The 21,365-nt window shown below is 42.3% G+C and overlaps 1 protein-coding gene across 1 annotated transcript; it reads left to right on the plus strand.

Moving 5' to 3' along the window:
- The first annotated feature begins 2,205 nt into the window (after nucleotides 1-2,205).
- Nucleotides 2,206-6,881, plus strand: inab (internexin neuronal intermediate filament protein, alpha b). Its single transcript, XM_041966016.1, has 3 exons — nucleotides 2,206-3,252; nucleotides 3,741-3,865; nucleotides 4,086-6,881. The coding sequence occupies exons 1-3, from the start codon at nucleotides 2,206-2,208 to the stop codon at nucleotides 4,366-4,368; spliced, it is 1,455 nt and encodes a 484-aa protein (XP_041821950.1). The 3' UTR covers nucleotides 4,369-6,881.
- Nucleotides 6,882-21,365: the final 14,484 nt, after the last annotated feature.

Below are 21,365 nucleotides of genomic sequence, written 5' to 3' on the forward strand. Positions count from 1 at the left end.
AGTAAACTACTGGTCTGCCACTGGATACTACAAAGTGACAGTAAGCCATTCATTTGAGTAAGAGTATTTGCAGTGCAGCGCATGAGTATTTGGACAATAGCACATTGTTTGGTGTGGGCCTGAAACGAAACAGTGACTTTCAGCTGTTCACATCTATATTCAGTACAGAGTATATCGCCATTGTCCTGCCATACTCTTCTAAAAGAAAGGGGACTATAAAAAGGGCTCCGAGTTTGTTTACTCTATTGACTAGAATAACTTCAAACGCTCTTAAAGTTAAAAGTCAGTAGATAATCATTGTTACAATGCAGATACAGTCTGCTGGAGAGGAAAAACTATAGGAAATGTGTTGGTTTAAATATATATATTGACTGCACTGTAAGCAAAAGTAGGGTTTTTGAAAAACACCCCAAATAGTACAAAAAATGCACCAAAATATTTTTCAGTCAGAAAGACAGCTTTAAAACACAAAGTCTATTTTACTTCCATCCATTTAGGTGAGGGTGAGAGTCTCCACACTTTTTAATTCAAGGAAATCCCAACACATTTTGATGAGATTTGACCCAGGTCAGCATTTGAGGAGGAGCACACAGTTCTTCTCCACAGCACAAAGTCAAAAATGCATTTCTCCAGATGATTTGGGGAATAAAAGATTTTCCATTGACATTGTAAATAGAATGTCGTGCCTCCTCTGCCGCAAGCTGACTTACTTTGGCTTGCAGGGCTTCATTTTATTCACACAGACACTACAACATTGTTTGATATCAGCACAGATTTCAGATAGTGAAAGGCAAAAAGACCTCCAGGGCAACTCGGTGGCTCAGGTTTGGATATTCAACATGGATGCAATGTTTGTCTTACAGCTCCATGGTACAGGGTGTTCTGATAGGGATGGCTTGTGTTGGGGAAATCGTTATCATCTGACAGTTCACCAGTTCATCCATCATCAATTCACCTGAACGTCCGGAAGCCAGAAGGCTACATTCATTATTATATTTTATGTGCTTAAACAACTTACGGCAAAGTGGACCTAGCCTGTATGTGAAATATTCGTGGTTGCTTGCAGTGTGCTGCAGTTTGACAACAGAGGGCAGCAAAGGCCTGTCAGCAGGAGGCTGTTTTCAAAAGCCAAAAAATCTGAGAGTCCATCACTTTGTGTAAAGACTAACTGTAAATATAAGACTTATTTTCTTCTTGAAGTCTAAACTGAAGTCTAAACTATACTCTAAACTCTTAAGCAACAACCTGAAGGCCAACTAGAGGACATAAGACTGTTGCTTATACCTATATGAACAAATTTACGTCCACATGTAGAGTCCTCACTTTACATTTCTGCAGGTGCACAAATCACAAGGTGAAACGTAGGCCTCTGCCTTTTGTTCTGGGAATTTTCAGTATCTCTTCATTCATCCAGTTGAGCTTCATTGTTCCCGCAGACGTCTGAAAAGAAGAGGTGCGAAACACACACGATTTACTTTGTGCTCACATCATTTTAAACGCGCAAAATCAAACATGCTTTCTTGGACACTTGATGAATTACAGTTTGTTTTATAGGTTGCATTTTTAAACAGATGCAGAAATTTAAAGCTCATCAGAAAAAAACATTCTGTGAAAAGTGTCACTGAAATGTTTTCGAGTGCAGTAACACTGTAAGCTCTCAACTACCAGTTGCAACTCTGTATAATAGAAAAAGTTTTGAAGTGCAACATCATTCTGCCTGAAAAACAGCACTGGGCACACACCTGAATCTGGATTTAAGGTGGAATTAGCTCAATATCTTTCCAGACACAGTGGAAGGAGGCTGGAGGTCACGTTGACATCAAAAGATGGAGATTTTCCACTGGAAGAACATTTCAGAGTTATTTTGTTTGATGGTTTGTTTGTTTGATTTATGGGTAAATGTGCAACAAGCGATGAAACACTGACGCATCACCACTGCGCCAAAAAGGACAGTCGGACAGTTCCATCTGCTCCACACAAAGAACAGCGTCAGCTGCGCACATCTGGACTAATGGCAGGATTATTGTAAACTAATTATGAGCAAAGACAAATTCATCTCTGGCACAATATTCACACTCTGCTACCTGACGCATGTGGAACCAATGAGTCCTGATGTTGCCATCGGGCATTAATTAGTGATTGGGTCGGTCCCCCTATATAAAGGAGACGCGCCCACTGCTCTGCTCTGTCTCCATACGAGCCAAGATGAGCTACGGATCTGAAGTCTTTTCCTCCTCCTCCTACCGGAAGATTTTCGGGGATTCTCCCCGTTATGCGTCCTCTCCTTCGCGGACAGGGGTGAACATGTCCTCACGGGGAGGCTACCGCTCCTCCTCTCTATCCCGGAGCAACATTTCATCCCTGGGCTCGCACAGCAGAAAGTCCGGCCGCTCCTACTCGTCCATGCCGCTGGAGACCTTCGACCTGACACAGAGCAGCGTCCTCAGCAACGAGTTCAAAATCATCCGCACCAATGAGAAGGAACAAATGCAGGGTCTTAATGACCGCTTTGCGATGTTCATCGAGAAAGTGCGCAACTTGGAGCAGCACAACAAAGTGCTGGAGACGGAGTTGACTGCGCTGCGCCAGCGGCAGACCGAGCCGTCCCGCTTGGCCGAGCTCTACCAGCAAGAGATCCGCGAACTGCGCTCCCAGCTCGAGGAGCTGAACGGGGAGAAGTCCCAGCTCCTGATCGAGAGGGACAGTATTGAGGACGACCTGCAGAAACTCAGGGGGAAATACGAGGATGAGTTCCGTGCCCGGGAGGAGGCGGAGGCCACCCTCAAGGCTTTTAAGAAAGATGTGGACGACGCCACCATGGTGCGCCTGGACCTGGAGAAGAAGGTGGAATCTCTGCTGGACGAGATCAACTTCCTGAGGAAGGTGCACGAAGAGGAGGTGGCCGAGCTGATGGATATGATCCAGGCCGCCCAGGTGTCTGTGGAGATGGAGGTGTCCAAGCCGGATCTCACCTCCGCCCTCAAAGAGATTCGAGGCCAGTACGAGTCCATGGCGTCCAAGAACCTGCAGTCCGCCGAGGAGTGGTACAAGACCAAGTTCGCCGACTTGTCCGAGCAGGCCAACCGGAGTAACGAGGCCATCCGCGCCAGCAGGGAGGAGATGAACGAGTTCAGGAGGCAGCTGCAGTCCAAGACCATCGAGATCGAGAGTCTGAGGGGCACCAACGAGTCTCTGGAAAAGCAGCTCCGGGAGATGGAGGACAGGCACAGCGTGGAGATCGGAAACTACCAGGTAAGCACATTTAAATGACTCGATGCTCGAAAGATGAGAGAAAATCGTAACCTCTTTAAAGTTCATTTCCAGTGAGATGAACAGACTGTGTGGTGTTTTTCCTCTGAGGAGGTGGCTGTCAGAGCAGCGGCAGTCTGAGGAGCAGCTGTCCGTGGTGCTGAAGCTCAGTCCCCTGGGACAGCGCGCAGTGCAGCTGCATCTGACAACGCCCACTGAGCGTATCTGTGCTCTAAATGAGTAAATTCATCAAGTGTTGTTTTCGATTCAGCGATCCCAACTGAGAACATGTTTTTAGGACAAACATTTCAAGCCATTTTTGCTCGTAATCGACTCTAATCCCCAGCTGCACAGGTGAACAATGGGGCTGACTGAGGTCTTTGTTTGGCCACTGTGACTCTGCAAGCCACAGATTTCTAGTTTACTTTCTCTCCTTTCTTTAAATTTTAAGCCACTTTTCTCTCATTGCTTTCTTGGTGTGTTTTCTTTAGGACAGCATGGCAGAGCTGGAGAATGAGCTGAGGACCACTAAGAGCGAGATGGCTCGTCACCTGAGGGAGTACCAGGACCTGCTGAATGTGAAGATGGCTCTGGATATTGAAATAGCAGCTTACAGGTACGCTCCTCTCTCAAAGACAACTCACACATCATCAGCTGTGATCAGCTCCATAACGTGGAGGTGAAAAGCAGAATTTAAGAGCACTAAGACAGAGATTTTCAGTGGGGAAAATCTCACCCTCTCCCTTGTTCAATTGCTGTTCCTGTTCCCTGCCATTTATCTTTATCTCTCCCTCTGTACCTCATCTAAACTCTTCCCTCCACCCTCCCCCTCGCAGGAAACTACTGGAAGGCGAGGAGACCCGCATCGGGACTGGGATCACCTATCCTGGCCTCTCCATGAGCGCAGGTGCTGGGCAAGGCTACAACTACCAGTCCCGCATCTACACCAGCTCCAGCAGGGGCTCCAAGAAGGAGGGCAAGGACGAGGACCAGCAGCAGCAGAGCAAGTCTGGAGCCAAGGCCTCCCAGCGTGAGGTGTACGAGGAGACAGTGGTCACCACCAAGAAGATGGAGAAGCAGCAAGACTCCAGCGATATTCCCACCAATCAGAAAAACTAAGAGCCTTCTGTAAGCTTGTTTCTGACCCCTGAAGCTTCCCTTCTACCCTGCAAACCCGAACCTCTCTTCATTTCCCCTCCTGAAACAAACCCCGCGCCTTTGCTCTCAAGCACTTGTGGGAGTCTTAGACAACAGCACTGCTTTTGCCTTCCTATTCGAATCATAGTGAGGTGGTCATGATTTGTGTCTGAGCTATTGCGTGCTGGATGCCCACAAGTGTGCGGAGTGCAGGCCCTGGGTGTTTGTTTTAGGTGGGGTTTATTCCTCCTCATCCCCTTGGTCCCCCACATGTGTTCCCCAAAGGAAATCAATTCCAACCCTACCGTAACTGTCACTCTATTCAAAACCACAGTACATCTGTCGTCTCCCTTTCACACTCTCAACATCAGACAAGCACTTAGGTAGCATCTCTTACCGAGGTACGGTCTTTCTAACTACAATATTCTACTGGTCTTTCACACTTTGGGCTAATGCTGCATCAATATGTCATACTGACACACAGTAGATCATAACTCTGGTCCTTCACTGTTACCACAAGCTGTGAGAAACTCTCAACACATTCCAATGGAAGCACATGTGTGTGAGTGTTACTGTGCGCATTTCAAGTGCAAAAGATTCAACTCGCATCAGCCGGTGTCGTTTATTCGTTCTACATCCACTTATACGTTGCAAATACAATTATTCTTGATATAATAGTAGCAATTTAGTGATGAAGCACACAGTCTACAGTTGCAGCAATCCTGCCAAAATAAATGATAATACATGGTCGCGTCTTGCTGAGCCATTATTTTGAGTCTCTTTACTAAAACTGGAGTTCATAAGCAAAATGTCTGCTTAAATCCCCCCTTGCACAATTTTTTTGATCACGGTCCAGTCGGCTCTGCATGACAACAGTATGAAAGAGGATGAGCACTCCTTTAACTTCCCAGTGAAGTTTCGCTCTCAGAAGTAGATTGCTGCAGCCATTTAAACGAGAACTGAAGCCAACGAGAAAACAAGTGTATTAACGTATCGAGGATAATTTGCATGGTGTATGTAGATGTCATGCTTGCATGGAATCCATCAGCGCATCGCCCATTCGGCACAATATCGTTGTTTGAAGTTAAAAGGTTGGTCATCTACCATGCTGAGCATCATCGCGCAAAACGCCCAACTGTAGTAGACATGTGCTTGTTAGCCTGTAGGCTAGATTTGAAGACTATTGTTATAGCTCTTTCTGTAGGATGTGATTTAGGTAGGATACAGATCTTTGCTGCTGAGGCTATGAGGATAGGAAGGGAAGATCCTATTTAAGGCACTTATGCAAGTTTATCAAACTACATATTTGGTAATAATATGTGATAAGATGGATACAGGGAAAAGCAAAGCACAGATGCTTTAAAGGAGGAAAAATGCAGCTAATATAATAAGAAAAGGGATTTTCCTCTAGTCTATTAGACTGAATTTTGAATTCCACTTTAGCACAAATGTACAAGATCTTGTATGATCCATCCATGTAACACCATTACCCATGTGCCATCCATGATGCTTTTGAGCCCCAGAATCCATACCATATCGCTCAGCCAGAGGCAAAACCAACGCCATCAGCACTCAAAATACACCTCAGATTCAGTCAGAAGCTGCTAGACCACGATGTGTTTGAAACAACGTGACCTCGCTCTTCATAACTGTGGCCATGACTGGATAAAATGTCTGTTGTAGTGCGACCTCACCACTAGAAATCCTTCAGTACGAGAGACTTACAGCTTGTTTTTCTGCTTGTGCACTGCCGACGTTAACACAGCTGTCTTGTTCTGCTGCTGCTGCTGCTGGTCATGGCGATCCACGCCCTGACAAACTGCACTCACAAAGAAAACAAAAAACTATTGATTGTACAGCAGACTGTTCTGGATTGGACTGGTTCCTTTTGTCTTACTTGAGGCTGGTGATAAGTATCTTAGTACTGTAGTGAGTGTGTTTATATCTCTACACAGTGGCCTATCATAACTATTTGAGGGGCAGAAAATCTGAAAGTTAGTAAATTTAAGTGTAAAGCAGGCAAAAAATGAATAAGAACTTCTAAATATCAGCAGCATTTTATAGTATACAGCTATAACAATGTATGAGTGGCTCATGGGTGCAAATGTCAAGCGTTTGTCTTTACACTGTAAACCAAAAGAGTTTTCATTGGTGCGACGTCTGAAGAAAAAAATGTCACTAGTACTACAGCACTGCCAAACTTTTCTAAGTGCACACGCAGGACACCACTTCATGGAAAAACATCAAGTATTTTCTGAAAAGACAGCGCGCCACCACTCCAAAACCAACAATCAAGATTTAGCCATAGAACAAATACTGTAGGATGTAAAATGCCTTAAAACACCAGCAGCTTTTATTCTGGCCATGTGTGTGATGTGTATGATTCTGTTCAGTGGGGTGTTTAATCATATCTCTTTATTAGTATCTATTAGAGCTACCATGACTACAAAAGCATAGGGATTGAATGTAGTTGACGTGCTATTCTCTTTACTGTTGTTACGACTTATGTATTGCTGTATGACACCATATTAATAAAATGTTGACATTGCTGAGGATGCGCATGATTTCATTGTGTTTATTTGCCTGCTACACGCACCTTTCAGGCATGGACAACCTATTGTAACACACATTACCCCAATATCATTGCATTAATGGTGTTATAAGAACTTACCTGCACTCTTACCACAATTGTTTGATTGGTAATAACTGGAGATTAATGACAGTGGTGGAAAGTAAGTAAGTAAGTACATTTACTCAAGTACTGTACTAAAATATTGAGATATTTCTATTATACTTGAGTATTTATTTTATTTTATTTACTTGTCAGAGGGAAATTCTGGACTTTTTACTCCACTACACATATATGATATACCTAGATAATACTTGCTTTGCGGATTCAGATTAATAATCCAAAAGATCAAGAACAAAAGGTTACTAAATTATTGAAATTAGCTCCACGTTAACCAGCTGCAACATGAGAGTGAGGAACACATGAATGCATCAATAATTATAATCCAGTAACATATATTATTCTGAAATGGGCCATCCTGCATCATGAATATTTTTACTTTCGGTACTTATTACTTTCGGTACTTAAAGTAGATTTTGAGCTGCATGACTTTTACATGTAACATAGTATTTCTATACTCTACAACTTCAACTTTTACTTAAGTAAGAGTTCTTCCTCCATCACTGACGAGTTTTTGGTGATAAGATGGATGAGATAATTCACAGATTTCTTGTAGTATATAGTATAGTAGTATATGAGCACATGATTATAATATGGTATTCATCTGTAGCATGATTAACAGACTGTAGTTTTTACTACGATCGCTAAAGAAGTTACTCAGTGAGGAGTTTTCTTTCTGCTGCACAAACGCAGGAAATTCTGTGGCTTAACCATTAACCTGTTAGAGTTCAATGTTGAGTGCCAGTATTGGAAAATAAATATTCCTCTATGATGTTTTCAGGCCGGAGGAAAATAATTGTGTTGCTTTGATTTATCTGTAAAGGTAAATATTGCTTTGGACCAACGCTGGAAAGCAATGTCACCTTGACCTCTTCCTTGGAGATATCCTTTGCTTCTCAGGGCCACAGTGCAGATGTGTATTAGAGAGATATGATGGATTACCTGCTGCTGTACTGTATGTTGATCTTTGTACCCTCCTGACACTCACACACACACACACACACACACACACGCTCACTCACACACACAGTGTCCTAGACCTTAGGACCCTGGGTCCATGTATTGTCTCTGATAAGCTCATCTCTCCTCGCCCACCAACTGGGTTGGACAACCTCAGCGCCGGGTGTGGATGTGTGACGCAGGTTGCAGTTCTTCAAAGATTTATACCCCTGCAATGCCGCTGAGTGGAAGGCGTGGTGCGAGGCATCCACTAAAATGCCACTGTAAAAGCCCTGTTATGAAACAGCCCTCCCTGCTTTGGCTTCAAACTTGAAAAGTGCTTCAACTTTCTATTTTAAGTGTCACCTTACAGCCACCCTGCCCCTTCTTCATAACCATAAAAAACACACACACACAAGAGTATTATGAGGCTATAAAAGCATATGAGAAACACTGACTGCGACCACGTATAAAATTTTGCTTCCTCTAACAAACTCTGGGATTAATTTCAAATTTATAGCTGCTTAAAGCTATCAGTGGGTGTTGCACTTTCAGTAGCGATGCAATCAGCATGCGCTGCAGCCAGCTCATTTCTCAGGTGTGTCATTCTATGATTATTGCACACATGCTTGTCTTAAAACAGTCCCAGTGTTGTGTCAAAGCTGTTTTTATGCTGTAATAGAAAAAGAACCAACTGAGCCTAACAGCACACTGACACGAACACATTTTTCTCTATTGATTTCGCACATCTCATTATAGTAACATCTAGTTTTCCCCTTTTTATTTTCCATTAGGTAGCTTTAAGGTTGGAGAAATAGCTAATTGCAAACAGTCTATGTAGTGACCTGCCACAGCTCTTCATTGAAGCTTCACTTCATTAAAGTGAAATATTCAAACCCAAGAGTCCATGTTTTTATACTTTTTACATACCATATTTCTCATGCATTGTTTTATGCACATTTTCACAAAATGTAGCTTGCACATATTCTGCAATTTTGCAATCTGCCCGTGCAAATTAAAAACAGCTAAAGTTCTGTGGGTCTCAACAGTATTTGGATGCATGGTATGAGAGGTTAATAAATATCATCCACACATGCACGCTCCTCACTGACTGTGGCAATCTTTCCTTTTCATGTCTTCCCCTTTGGGACAAAGGAGACTGTGCTGAGGGAGAAGCATGTTTTATGTCATGTCTGGTAATAAGTGTCTGTGTGGGGCTGTGATGGTGGTGGAAATGAGATGCCGTGGCTGTAAATTTCTTCTGTTTGTCAGCGTCTCCGGGATCAAAGCCTTTCCTCTTCAGTGGACTGAGGCGTCGGCTCTGCAGAAATATATCAGATGTGAATGTGTGTGACCTTACAAACACACAAAAAGACCTGAATCACACAAACAGAATCCCTGAATGAGGGAGATTCCTTCTAACCTTTATGTAAGCTTCTTCAGGTCTTAAAGCATGCTCACACAGAAAGAGGTGTGCATTTTAGAAATGGCACAATTGCAGAGACGTAAACCTGGGGTGAAGTGTCAGCTTGAGTTGAAAATGTTTAATCTTGAGAAAAAAGCAAGTGAGCATCTATCCCTGGTCTTTATGACTGGACTTGACTATGAATGTAGCCTACAGAGACAAGAGAAACCAGAAGAGACAGGAAAATGACAGAGATAGCCAGTTAGAGTTTCTGGTGAGTTTAGAGTCTGAGCTGCCACACACACACACACACACAGTGATCACGGTATGCTGATAACTAGCTAACAGCTAACTGCTGTACATTAGCTGTTTGGGGTTACTAAACACAGACTGCACTCAAATAACACAAGGTGGAAATTCACTACACTTTCTGTCTGAACGCACCTTAAAGGGAATAAACCGACTGTTTGGGAAATGCATTTGTTTCTCTCGTTCGTGGGAGTTACCTGAGAAGATACCGCAGGGCGTGTTTAGCCTAGCTTAGTTAGCACAAACGCTGGTATCAGGAGGAAACAGCCTCTGCCAAGCCAGGAACAAAAACCCTCCAACAACTCCAAAATTGTCTCGTACATGTTGTAAGTTGCTAGCTAGCAAACTCTGCAACAATAAACCAAAATGGGTTTTGTTTAGAGATTGTAAAGTGTGGTCATCACACTACAAAAGATAGCTAGCTAGCTGTTCCCCCCTGTTTAGACTCTTTGTGCTATGCTAAGCTAGGCTTACCACACCACTGAGCGTGCACAGACATGAAACTGATATGAAACAAGCTAACATCCCAAAATCTCATTGTGTTCCTTTTTTACACAATACGCAAAATCAGGCAGACAATTTTATTGTGAATTGTTGATAGGACTCATTTGACCATTTGACTCAGTGACAGATGGTTATGCATGTTTTAACTCGTTGTACCTGTAAAGAAAGTGTTAATTTGTGAGTCGCTGGTGCTGTTGCCTTGGAATCTGTTGCTAGCGCCCCGCCGTGCTTCAGCAGCCTCGGGGAATTACCGCTCAGAGAGAACAGAATTCACTTTGTCCAGGCAGAGAGGACTGAAGAGAGGCGTACGATCGGCTGCAGGAGCCACTCAGCAAGGAAAATAACAACAAGCAGATTGGAGACATTGAGCAGAGCAGATTTGTCACGTTTAAGATTATGGCACATGTGGTTGGTGTTGCATGCAAATTGGTTGAGCCTAAAACCTGTGCAAGCAACAACTTACAATTCTGTTGGAAAGAAAAACACTTCGGTGACTATTTAGCATTAAATTATCGGTTCAGTCCATTTCCTTTCCTGGCAGAAAGTGCTGAATCATTTTGAGGTAGGCCCTGTGTGAGACGTGACGTTCTCTCTGTTAACCAAGCCATCACTGTGGTGTGTTTTTTTTTTCTGCTTGGAGCTAATAATAGCAGAGACAGGGCCGGCAGAGCCAGACGTGCAGACAGACAGACTGTTTTTCCCTGAGCAAAGGGGAAGGTCGTCGCAGCCCTGTGCTTCACCTCTGTTTAAGCATCTGTGAGGATGGATGGAGTGCCATTTCAACCTGAGAAATACAATTACATTAGCTGGGAAGTCCATCTCACTAATGAGACGCTGGAGTGGGCATGGCCATTGCTGTTCTTCAAATATTTCTAATATTGTAGAGAATTTGATTGAGGTTTAAAGATTAGATTTGGAGAGCAAAGGTTAACTGATTTAATCTACTATAGATGTGCTCCATGTTTTTCTTTTTCTTTGTTCTTTAGTTTTATATTTTGACAGATCTCTGAAATGCTGCTTAAATGTAAATTGGTTTGTACAGATACTCAGCTTGCACAGCTGTTTTATTTTGAAAAACCTGAATAAAGACTTTGCATCATTCAAGGAAAAGTAATAGGAGAGGAGTACTTAATAGGTATAAAGCTACATATACATGCATTATGCAATGATTACAGGCTGAACAACAGCACTGGCAGGTATCTATGCTGATATGGTTAAAGAGACTGAACTACAACAGTGTTTCAATTAGCAGACTAGCAGAAAATCACACCAGGACTATTTTAGGGTGAAATCTCACTCTGTCCCCAGGTGTGTAAAAGTGTGATTCATCACTTCCTTCAGTGATTAAACAGATCTGATAAAGACCCACTGTTATACCGGAAAACGTCTGACGAAATGTTAAAAGGCAGATATTTTTAGGTTTCAGCCAGCTGCATCATAGCTGGAGAAGGAGGAAGGTCCTGTACTGAGAAACTGATACGTGCACCCTGAGCGGCAGAACTGAAGCTTTGCAGACTGCTGTTGGATGCACTGGAGGCACAAAGTATCACTGTGGAGATGGATCTGGTAAAGGAAATGCACATGCCCTTCAGAAATTTCAAACAGCTCGGGAATATTTTGGCAAAGCATTAGATTTTGTGCACTTGCTTCTTCAGACATTCTGTCAGAATTCAGTGTGCTGATGTGTTGGGAATCTTTCTTTATACAATTTTTATTTTTAAGAAGCAAAATCAGTCCCAAATTTAAAAACAATCGACTTCCTCTATTATAATTACTGTTAAAAAAGCATGTATTTTCTCCAGTATGTGATGCTACTTCCCTGACACGAGTCTATGGTGTTACTTGTCTGTAACAGTTGCTGTCTGTCAAACTTTTGCAGGGGCACAGTCACTGACTTGAAGCCCTCGAAGTGCTGTTCTCCAATTCAGATGGGACTCATTATATTGAAGGAGGCCAGTAAGGGTGCAGGAGTGCAGCAAAACAAGTTTAACCAACAGGGATCCTCTGTCCTTAAAGAAACCTTGTGCTGCAGTGTGCGACTGCTGACAGTATTATCAGACCTAATGTGGAATCACACTCACATTCAGATATCCATTTAGATGATGACATCCTGGTTTATAGGTCTATAACAAGGTAATGTACTTATAAAACTCCGGCCAATTTCAGGATTGTATTTCATATTGGCTGTTTTATTTTTAACATCTATATTCTTAAACAATAAAAGTTCAGTAACTGAGAAGAAAATGTTGTAGCTGTTATTTCCATCTTTATTGTCTCCTGTGATGTTTAGAGCATTCTTGATACAGAAGTGGAAAACACAGAAGTGCATACTTAATCAGATTTTTTTTTCTTTTTCAGACAAATGGTGTTCCTAAAGATCACAGTGTGCCATCATGTTTTAAAATGTTCCTTCAGCTCTTCGGGGGAGGTGAGAGGTGTGTGCTGCCGCTGCCTAATCCATAATAGAGCAGCTGAGCCCAGCAGGGCTTTCTATTCAGCATCCGGCCTGCAGACTATGACACAGCATTTTGAGAGCGAGAGATCAAAAGGAAATTGCGAGTATAAAGATAGAGTTAGGCTCAACTTCACGTTGAAAAGAGTCCTCTTCCAGGCATCATCAGGGATTAAAACCCAGAAGATGAGCAGTTGTAAGAACAGTAAGAGTAGCGAATGTGTCAGATGGAATAATTAATGATCAGGAGCTCAAATCTTGAAAGAGTGATGCCTCTGATCAGTTTTATGTGATTCTGTTTCAGCGATCGGCCTTAAGAATTCCCTTTTTCACTTATGACAGAGCCGTAATGACAGATGTATCCTGATCGGATGAAAGCTTACATGAAAGATAAACTTTTTGGCACGATTTTACTCAAAACTTTTCCTTTCTTTGTTCTTATTCTTCAGTGGTAAAATATTCAAATGGCCTCATTGCTGTTGAATACCTGACCACCTTCATATTACTGCTGAATACCTGCTGAGTTGAGAGTTGGTGCAGCAATGTTGTGATGATACATGAATAACTATCTACATCATTCCACCTCCTGCTGCCCCACACTTATTTCCAGTGATATTATCAAGTAGAACATTGGCTAAATATTGCATTTTATGATTAGCTTTTGCTTAGCATAATTAGGCCACATCATTGTGACCATTAATTTCCTCTGCTGGGCAGGTGTAAAACAGAGTAATTGTGCCATCATTAATTATCAGGCCCTGAGGTCATCAGTAGGCCATGCACCTTTAAAATTACACTAAAGCATCTTTTATTAAGGCCATTAATAACAAAGTAACATCAAAATTTACTCTAAAAAGTTACCAGCACTGTATGCCTGTGTAGGAAAGGTCAACTTTGCCCCATGTTAGCGACTGATCTGCTCCATTTAGAGATGTTCTCCTGGTTTTTGTCCCTGTTGAAGGAGAAGTGCCGTACAGATCAATCCAGAAACACACTACAGAATATAGAGGCCAGTTAAAACCCCATTTGACTGATTTTCTGGTCTGTGCACATAACAACAGGTCACCTTGGACGGTCTGCAGGCATTATCCTGTTATGTGCTTGTAATGGGGTTCAGGATTTACATCTAATCCCTCTCAACTGAATCTCACCCATGTTGGAGGTGTCAACATGCTTGTGGGACATAGATTAATCTGGAAGTGAGCTGTTTAACAAAAGAAATATGAGAAAAGTCTGCAGTGGAATTACCTTAAAGGAATACAACATTTCGGCAAATGCAGTTATTTGCTGTCGCCAAGAGTTAGATGAGAAGACTGATACCTAGCTTAGCATAAAGACTGCAAACAGGAGGGAGCGGCTCGCCTGGCTCTGCCCAGAGATAACACAATCAGCCTGCCAGCACCTGTAATGTTTACTAAATAACACATTATGTCTTGCTTTTTAAATCTCCACAGAGGTGTGAAAACATCATCTCGTTTCCACTCTGTGCTAAGCTAAGCTAACCGAGGTTGTAGCCTTATATTTGACAGACAATAGGAGAGCGGTGTAAGTCTTCTTATCTAACTCTCTGTGGGACTTTAGAGCTTTTCCCCTAAAGACAATTCCCTGTTACAGCAGGAGATGACAATGACAGCAGGGAGACTGAACGATAAAGTTGTGGGACGTGAAACCAAAATAATTCCCGGGAATTGCCGGGATGCTCCGTAGCAGGGAGGGGATGTGCAGAGTCAGGTGATTATTCTCTGTTCATAAAAGCAGTCTCTTTTGCATTATATATTATCATTTTACCCATAATTAATAGAACAATATTGAGTAGTGAAGCTTTAAAGAAAAAGAGAAAGAGAAAGTTGTTCTAAGCTCATGAGATGACTTTGTTTACTTATCTTTATCTTTACAGGATTAGTGTATAACTTTGAAAATCCCCTTATTATATCATTTCTAGTGTGTGTTAATGTTGAGCACATCATTGCAATTTTCTCACAGAACTGTTAGTTGAAACCTGTCCAATTTCTTATCCAGAAAAAGAAACACGTGTGACCTCGACTGGATTATTGAGGCTTTTGCTTCTCAGGCTGTCGTGATTATTTAAGCGCCACTAAAACAACCAGCGGGTATTTTTTTTATTTTGATCCCAGATCAAGGATACATTCTACTTACAAACAATATCACATTTGAAGTTGTCCTGTCATCTAATTTCACACTAAGAGTGAGATTCCTGTATGATTTAAACTGCCTCAGTAGCTACCAACCAGCGTGCAGCAGAGGATGTGAGGGCTGGGAACAGACACAGAGGGAACCTCCCCCACACGAAGGGCTGCAGGCTGTCAGGCTGGAGGCATAAAGATTACCTGCCTCCAGAGGAGGACTATTGACAAATCCCCCATGCTCCACTCAGTATATAGTCTTCAAACATCCAGACGTGCACACCACAGCTGGGTGGGGGTGGTCAGGGCCTGCTTTGGTGGGGGGTTGTTTTTGTGTCTGTCTGTGTTTCACCCACCCTTCCTCTTTGAGGTGCAGGAACAATAGTGACACCGAATGAGACATAAAGGTGGGAAGTCGTATATTTTGCTGCTGCTGCAAGCCACTCCACAGCTGATTGCAATACAACACTGGCCAATCAGTGGCAGTGACTGATTAAAGCACTTACATGTACACTTATTCGTGTTTTTTCACAATGTGGACGTAGCTGCCACACCTTCTCCTTACAATGCTTTCCGTTCAGCATCCTAACACCCACGAGTCATCTCCTTCTCTAACCTCATCTGCTGAAATGCAGCAGCAGCTAATGGAGAAATCCTGCAACGCGTCCGAGTCTGTTAGAAATTACAACGTCTCCCGGCGCAGGAGGCAGCCCATCAAAATGCAAAGCACACTCACTGTGTTAAAGGCATGAAGGTCATCCATGTTTGAACATGTCCTCTCCTTAAAGAAAATGAAAAATGCTAAATTGCTTTGGAAGAAGTTGAGAAGAGATAGTCAACGTTTAAGCAAAGCTGTCCATATTGAGTTTAGGTTCAAGAAAACAAATCATCTTATATCATCAAACCGTGCAGTGAGCATCACTGTGCATGGGTTTCTCAAAGAAAATTAGAACTGATTAAAAGCATTTGGTGCAGGTCAGTGCACTGCAACTTAAACTCACAGTCAATCATTTATTTGGCTATGGAAATATTTTGTATATTCACATAGATCCTTAAAGAATTTGACAGTTTTTTTTTTTCCATTTTTAAATGTAAAATAACCATTAAGAGCCACAAACTGCACGAAGACTCATTTTCACCTCCAGACACTGCAAATCCTCGAATCAGAAGTGTTGGCTGATGAGTGGAGTGAGGAGTGCAAAAATACCTCATCAGCTCTGATGCGCGATTGTTTCATTGTTTCATTGGGATGCACATTATTGGTGGTACAACTTTCTAAAATTGCATGCTTTGTAAAGTATTTTGTTTATGTTGAAAGTGATGCATTTTAAATGGTCAACAAGTAATTTATCAATCCATTACAAAGAACACATTTTGCTTTGTAGTGTTGTGGAAAAATCTTTTTATCTTTTAAATTCATCAGTGAGACCCTGATGCAGAGCATCCATACGAAGCATTATGAACAGAACAGTTCAGCATTTGGGGAAATACCTTTATTTACTTTCTTGCTGAGGGTTACATGAGAAGATTGATATCACTCATGTCTGCACAGCAAATATGAAGCCAGAGGGTTAGTTTAGCTTGGCATGAAGACCCGAAACACAAGGAAATAAATAACTTAACTCTGTTCAGAGGAAACTAAATCTGCCCATCAGCACCTCAAAAGCTTGCTAATTAACACACTATACATTGTCTGTTTATTTCGTACAAAAAACTGAGATGTAAAAACATCAAGTTGTCGTACGACTTCTCCTCCAGTGATGACAGGACCTCAGGAAATCACTCAGAGTCAGATTTCGTAGCCTTTGGACAGAGTCATGCTACCTGTTCCCCTCTGTTTCCAGTCATTATGCTAAGCTAAGATAACTGGCTGCTGGTGATAACTTCATATTTACTGCACAGATGTGAGGGTGTTATCAATCTTCTGACTGAACTCTCAGCAAAAAAAAGAAAGTATGGGTCATCAAGTAATTTCCCCAAAAGTAGTGTCATGCTAAGAAACCCATCACATTTTATTAATTGAACTAAACCTCTTTCTTAAAAGCCAGCATGTTTGATCTCTGATGCAGAAATAGGTTATTTATGAAGCATTAATTCAACCATTTGTTAAAAATGGCTAGTTACGTGTACCTTACTGAGAAATGGTATTGTCTGAATTGTTTTTGAGCTGGTTTAGCTGTGAAGTGGCTGCCAGGTTTTATTGTCCCATTACTGCTACATGTATCTTCGAGCCTTCACCCACTGAAGGTGCTAATGGCTTTGTATGTGATGTGTGGTGTGTGGGTAGGCGGTCGGGTGGGTGGTGCTAAAGTATCCAGCAGCACCCTCATCACCTTACTCCCCTGTGCCTGTTTGAGTGGCAACGTCTATTTTAACCTTGAAGCGTTAGGAAATGACATAAAGATTCAGTCTAACCCGCTAGTCTTGGTCAAGCGCAGGGTAATTACATGACGTCATTCAGGATCTTAAGGCAGCAAAGAGTTGTTCTCTAAATAAAAGCAGACAGTTGTGGGAACATATCACACTAATGCTTGCTTTTATTAATCAAATGTTGTCGTGGGAACCTTCGGAAAGATGTTGTTAACTCTGTGATTCAGTTTGTTTTGGCGGTGCGGCGCAGGTTGAGGGACCATGGATGACAAATTGCGGCCAAGTTTTGTTTATAGTGAGCACACCCATTTATTCCACTCATCTCATGCGCAGAGTCCCACGCTTGATACACTATCTGTGTGGCGGTCTGAACATCCATGAGCGAAGAACCACGAGCATGTCTATCAACAGCTGCAGAGCCCAGCAGAAGACCAGCTGATGGCTGTGGGCCTGCTTTGCAAGAAACGCACACACATACAAAACAGAATGAATTCACACAGCTTTATACTCACATGAGCATTCATCATCATCATCATCAATCATTATTCATCTATTTCCTTGTGCATTTCTTTTATCCTCCCTTTGTCCAGTTCTTCTTCTCTTGTGTCGCGCTCACACTGCGGTGCTGCAGTTTGCAGATCCATCGGATACAGCTTTTGAAGCCATGTTGCACCCTTGGCTCCACCCTCTGTGCTGCACTGCATCAACATGGCAAACACATGCAACACCAAGGCATCCCACCCATCTCTGGGCCTACAGTATGCATGGGCCTGCGTGTTCTCCCCTCCCCACTCCTCTCCCATCAGCACCAAAGTGCTGACTGGAGTCATTCTCCACCTGCTGGCAGTCTGCCCAGAGGCTGATATACTGTGTCACTGTACACACATAAACAGCTATTGATCGGGCAGAAAACACCAAAAGCATTCCATTATCTTGGCGTGGCCGTAGCTGAAACTGTCGTCTCATTGTGAGCCTGTGGGACTCGAGGCTGCAGACTCATTCGGGCAACGTTTCTGGCTGGTAAACTGTTAAAATATTTACCTCCCACAATGAAGTGGCTACAGTAAAACGTCCGGCTGAGTGGTGTGGGGGTATGCATGATGTGTCAGTATGTGTGTGCAGATGGTTTTGTGCAGATGGTTTTGTGGAGGTGGTTGTGTGCATCACCGGGGCAGCTGATCTATGGCAAGCTAACGCCACATAATTAGAGAGCAGATCGATGGAGCAGGATCAGCTATTAATTAAAAGGCAGTTTAGAGGCTTGTACGGCGGACTGAGGGGTCGTATATCACTCGTCTGTGTAAATCTCTTCAGGCCTGTTCACGGGTCAGTCTGTCTGTTAGTATTTTGGTCTGTGTGCTCAGATTAAAGCGTCTTCTTTCAGCTATAGTTTTCGGAGCAGAGAGGTTTTAAGATGTCACGATGTGCTGTGAGGTTCAGATCTGAGACTATTATCTAATCGACTCTCTAACTGGTGTTCACCGTGCATGTCTTTTTTTCATCAAGTAGAATAATTACAGGCTCTCTGAGGGTGAAGATGTCCTTCTATTGCTCAGGGAGATGGAAATGTCAATGGAAATGTTAATTACACTGAATAATTTGCTTTCTAAGCCTGATCTCACTGTACAATGTAAATGGACATTAAATTCATTCAGATTCCATTAGAGAAAGATAGAAAATAGCTAACTACTGCAAAACTGGATTAAACCTCTCCCACCTAATATCACCCTTTGGTACAGAGAGATCTTTGGCATCCTCCCCCATGAAAGGTTGGAAGCTGTTGTGAAGGGTAAAGATACTATTACCGTTATTGTCATAGTCATTTTATCCATTTGCTTGTGTTTTATCATTATCATTATTTTTATTTTAATTACTATTGTTTTTATTCTTAATGTTATTCATATAACCTTAGTCAATTTAACTATTTTACATTTTTTCTTGTCTAATTTTGTATAGCATAAGCTGTCTGGGGGATGGGGGGGTGTTTCTGTGTTTTGTATTGTTCGTGTTATAAAAAAAGAAAACCTAATAAAATGTGTTTAAAAAAAAAGAAAAAATAGCTAACTAGTTCCTCCACGTTACACTCTCAGATACTGCTAAAAAAAAGTCTGTAAGTATTTCATGTTTTGAATGTATGTGAACTCCTTTTTACAACAAATAGGGTCTAAATCTAAATAGTCTTTTTTATTAATCTTCCCATCAGCAAAACAATATTTGCTATATATCTGTTTTTGGCCTTTGCACTTAATCTCAAGCCAATAATGGCGTCAACCTGTAGACCTGTTGAAAAGAAATGAACCCCACAACAAATCTGTTTCTATCCTTCAGGCACTGATTATTGTGTTTCTAATTAGGGAAGATTCTGAAGGCTTTTTGGAGACGTGTTGTTAATGGGTTAGCGTGTCTTAAGTCTGTTGTTTGGTGGTCTGGTTGTTCCAGAGCGAATACAAACAATCATCAATCAATCGAATGCAATCATATGTACTTGCGTGTGAAATTTGTGTGTTTTGTGAATATACCGGTCATGTACCGCTCAAATGTCTGCCCGTCGCTGTGTTTGCACAGGTCGGCCCGTCTCCAGGGACATTCCCTTCCTCCTGCTCACCCTCCCCTCCTGGTGACATCAAATCGTGGTAACAAAGGAAAACCTGGTCCACCCCCATCCTCTATTTTGTGACTGAGACACACACACACACACACACACGCACACACACACACACACACACACACACACACTCTTCAAGGAGACCGAGGACCATTGTTTTACCATGAACAGGTTTGTTTGTGCATTTGACTGTTTGTCATTTCTGATGTGTGGTTTTGCTGCGGAGACAATGATTGACTATGCATTTTCCCAGCAGTAGCCCAAGTCCCTCACCTCCATGATGAAAGGCAACTGAATGAAAATCAATGTGTCCTCTTCAACAAATTAACTGATAACCTACAATGAAAAGGTGCTCTTGAACACTTTGGTTTACAGATCAGATCGGGATTTAGCTCAGGTCCCATTGACAGATTTCAGGAATTTACCAAAGCTCATGTGCGAGAAAGGTTCTTTGTATCAGCAGTCTGCTGTCCTGGATGTCCTAGGAGGAGATTTGCTGTCAATGTGACACACACTAGGTGGGAGAGGTGCGATATCCCTTGATAAATTATGCTAATTATGCAAATTTATGATGGGATACCTCAGGAAAATGTGAAAAGGATGGAAAGAGCTGGGAAGGCGTTTTTTTCACGTTTGTATCCATGCGAGTGTCCACACACTTAAAGGACACTGACTGACTGCTACTGCTATTCCAACCTTACCGTAAAACAGCAGACAATAGATAAACATTGTAATCTAGAGAGTACGCATACTGACAACGGGAAATGCTATACTGCTTAAATCCTACAACAATCTCAATTATTTGTCTCTAAAATGTTTATGTTGCCACTGGTTACAAAATTGTAATTATTGATTTGGGCTCTGAGTACCGGGGCACTGACCTTTAGCAAATTGGATGCCACCTCTTTATCTTACCCTCACAGTAGCTGTCAGTCTGTGTGTGTGTGTGTGTGTGTGTGTGTGTGTGTGTGTGTGTATTTCTGACATAGACTACTTTCGGGGACGGATTTCAGACTAAAGACCAGTTAATTGGGGATGGCTTGTCCACTTGGGGACAAAAGCCATGTCCCCAGTTGATGAACAGCTGATGTTTGCATCAGAGGTCAGAGTTGGCGCGAGCCTGCGGTTTGGGTAAGTGTTAGGGTTAAGGTGAGTATCCAGGAAACGAATGTAAGTCTATGTAATGTCTCCCAAAGTGAGAGAAACATGACTGTGTGTGTGTGTGTCTGATAATCTTTAGACAGTGCTCAATGGACCGCAGCCGAGGCTAATTTGGTAGAGAAGTAATCTGAAGAGGTTAGGATTGCAGGGAACAAAGGACATCCATGCGGGGAATTGTCTCTCACATCAGGCTTCTTTCTGTAATAACATGGCTCAACAACAGACAACACTGAATTAGAATATAATAACAGCAATGAATGATGACATATGTGATGAACAGACGCACAGTTTTGAATGAAAATGCTTCAATAGAACTCAGTGTGCTTCTTGTTTGGAGTTTGTTGCGTCGCCTCACTGTGCCACGCTGTCTTATTAGCTTTAGATGGGGCCTGCATTATTTA

Source organism: Chelmon rostratus, chromosome 3 (assembly GCF_017976325.1).
Source record: "Chelmon rostratus isolate fCheRos1 chromosome 3, fCheRos1.pri, whole genome shotgun sequence".
NCBI lineage: Eukaryota > Metazoa > Chordata > Actinopteri > Chaetodontiformes > Chaetodontidae > Chelmon > Chelmon rostratus.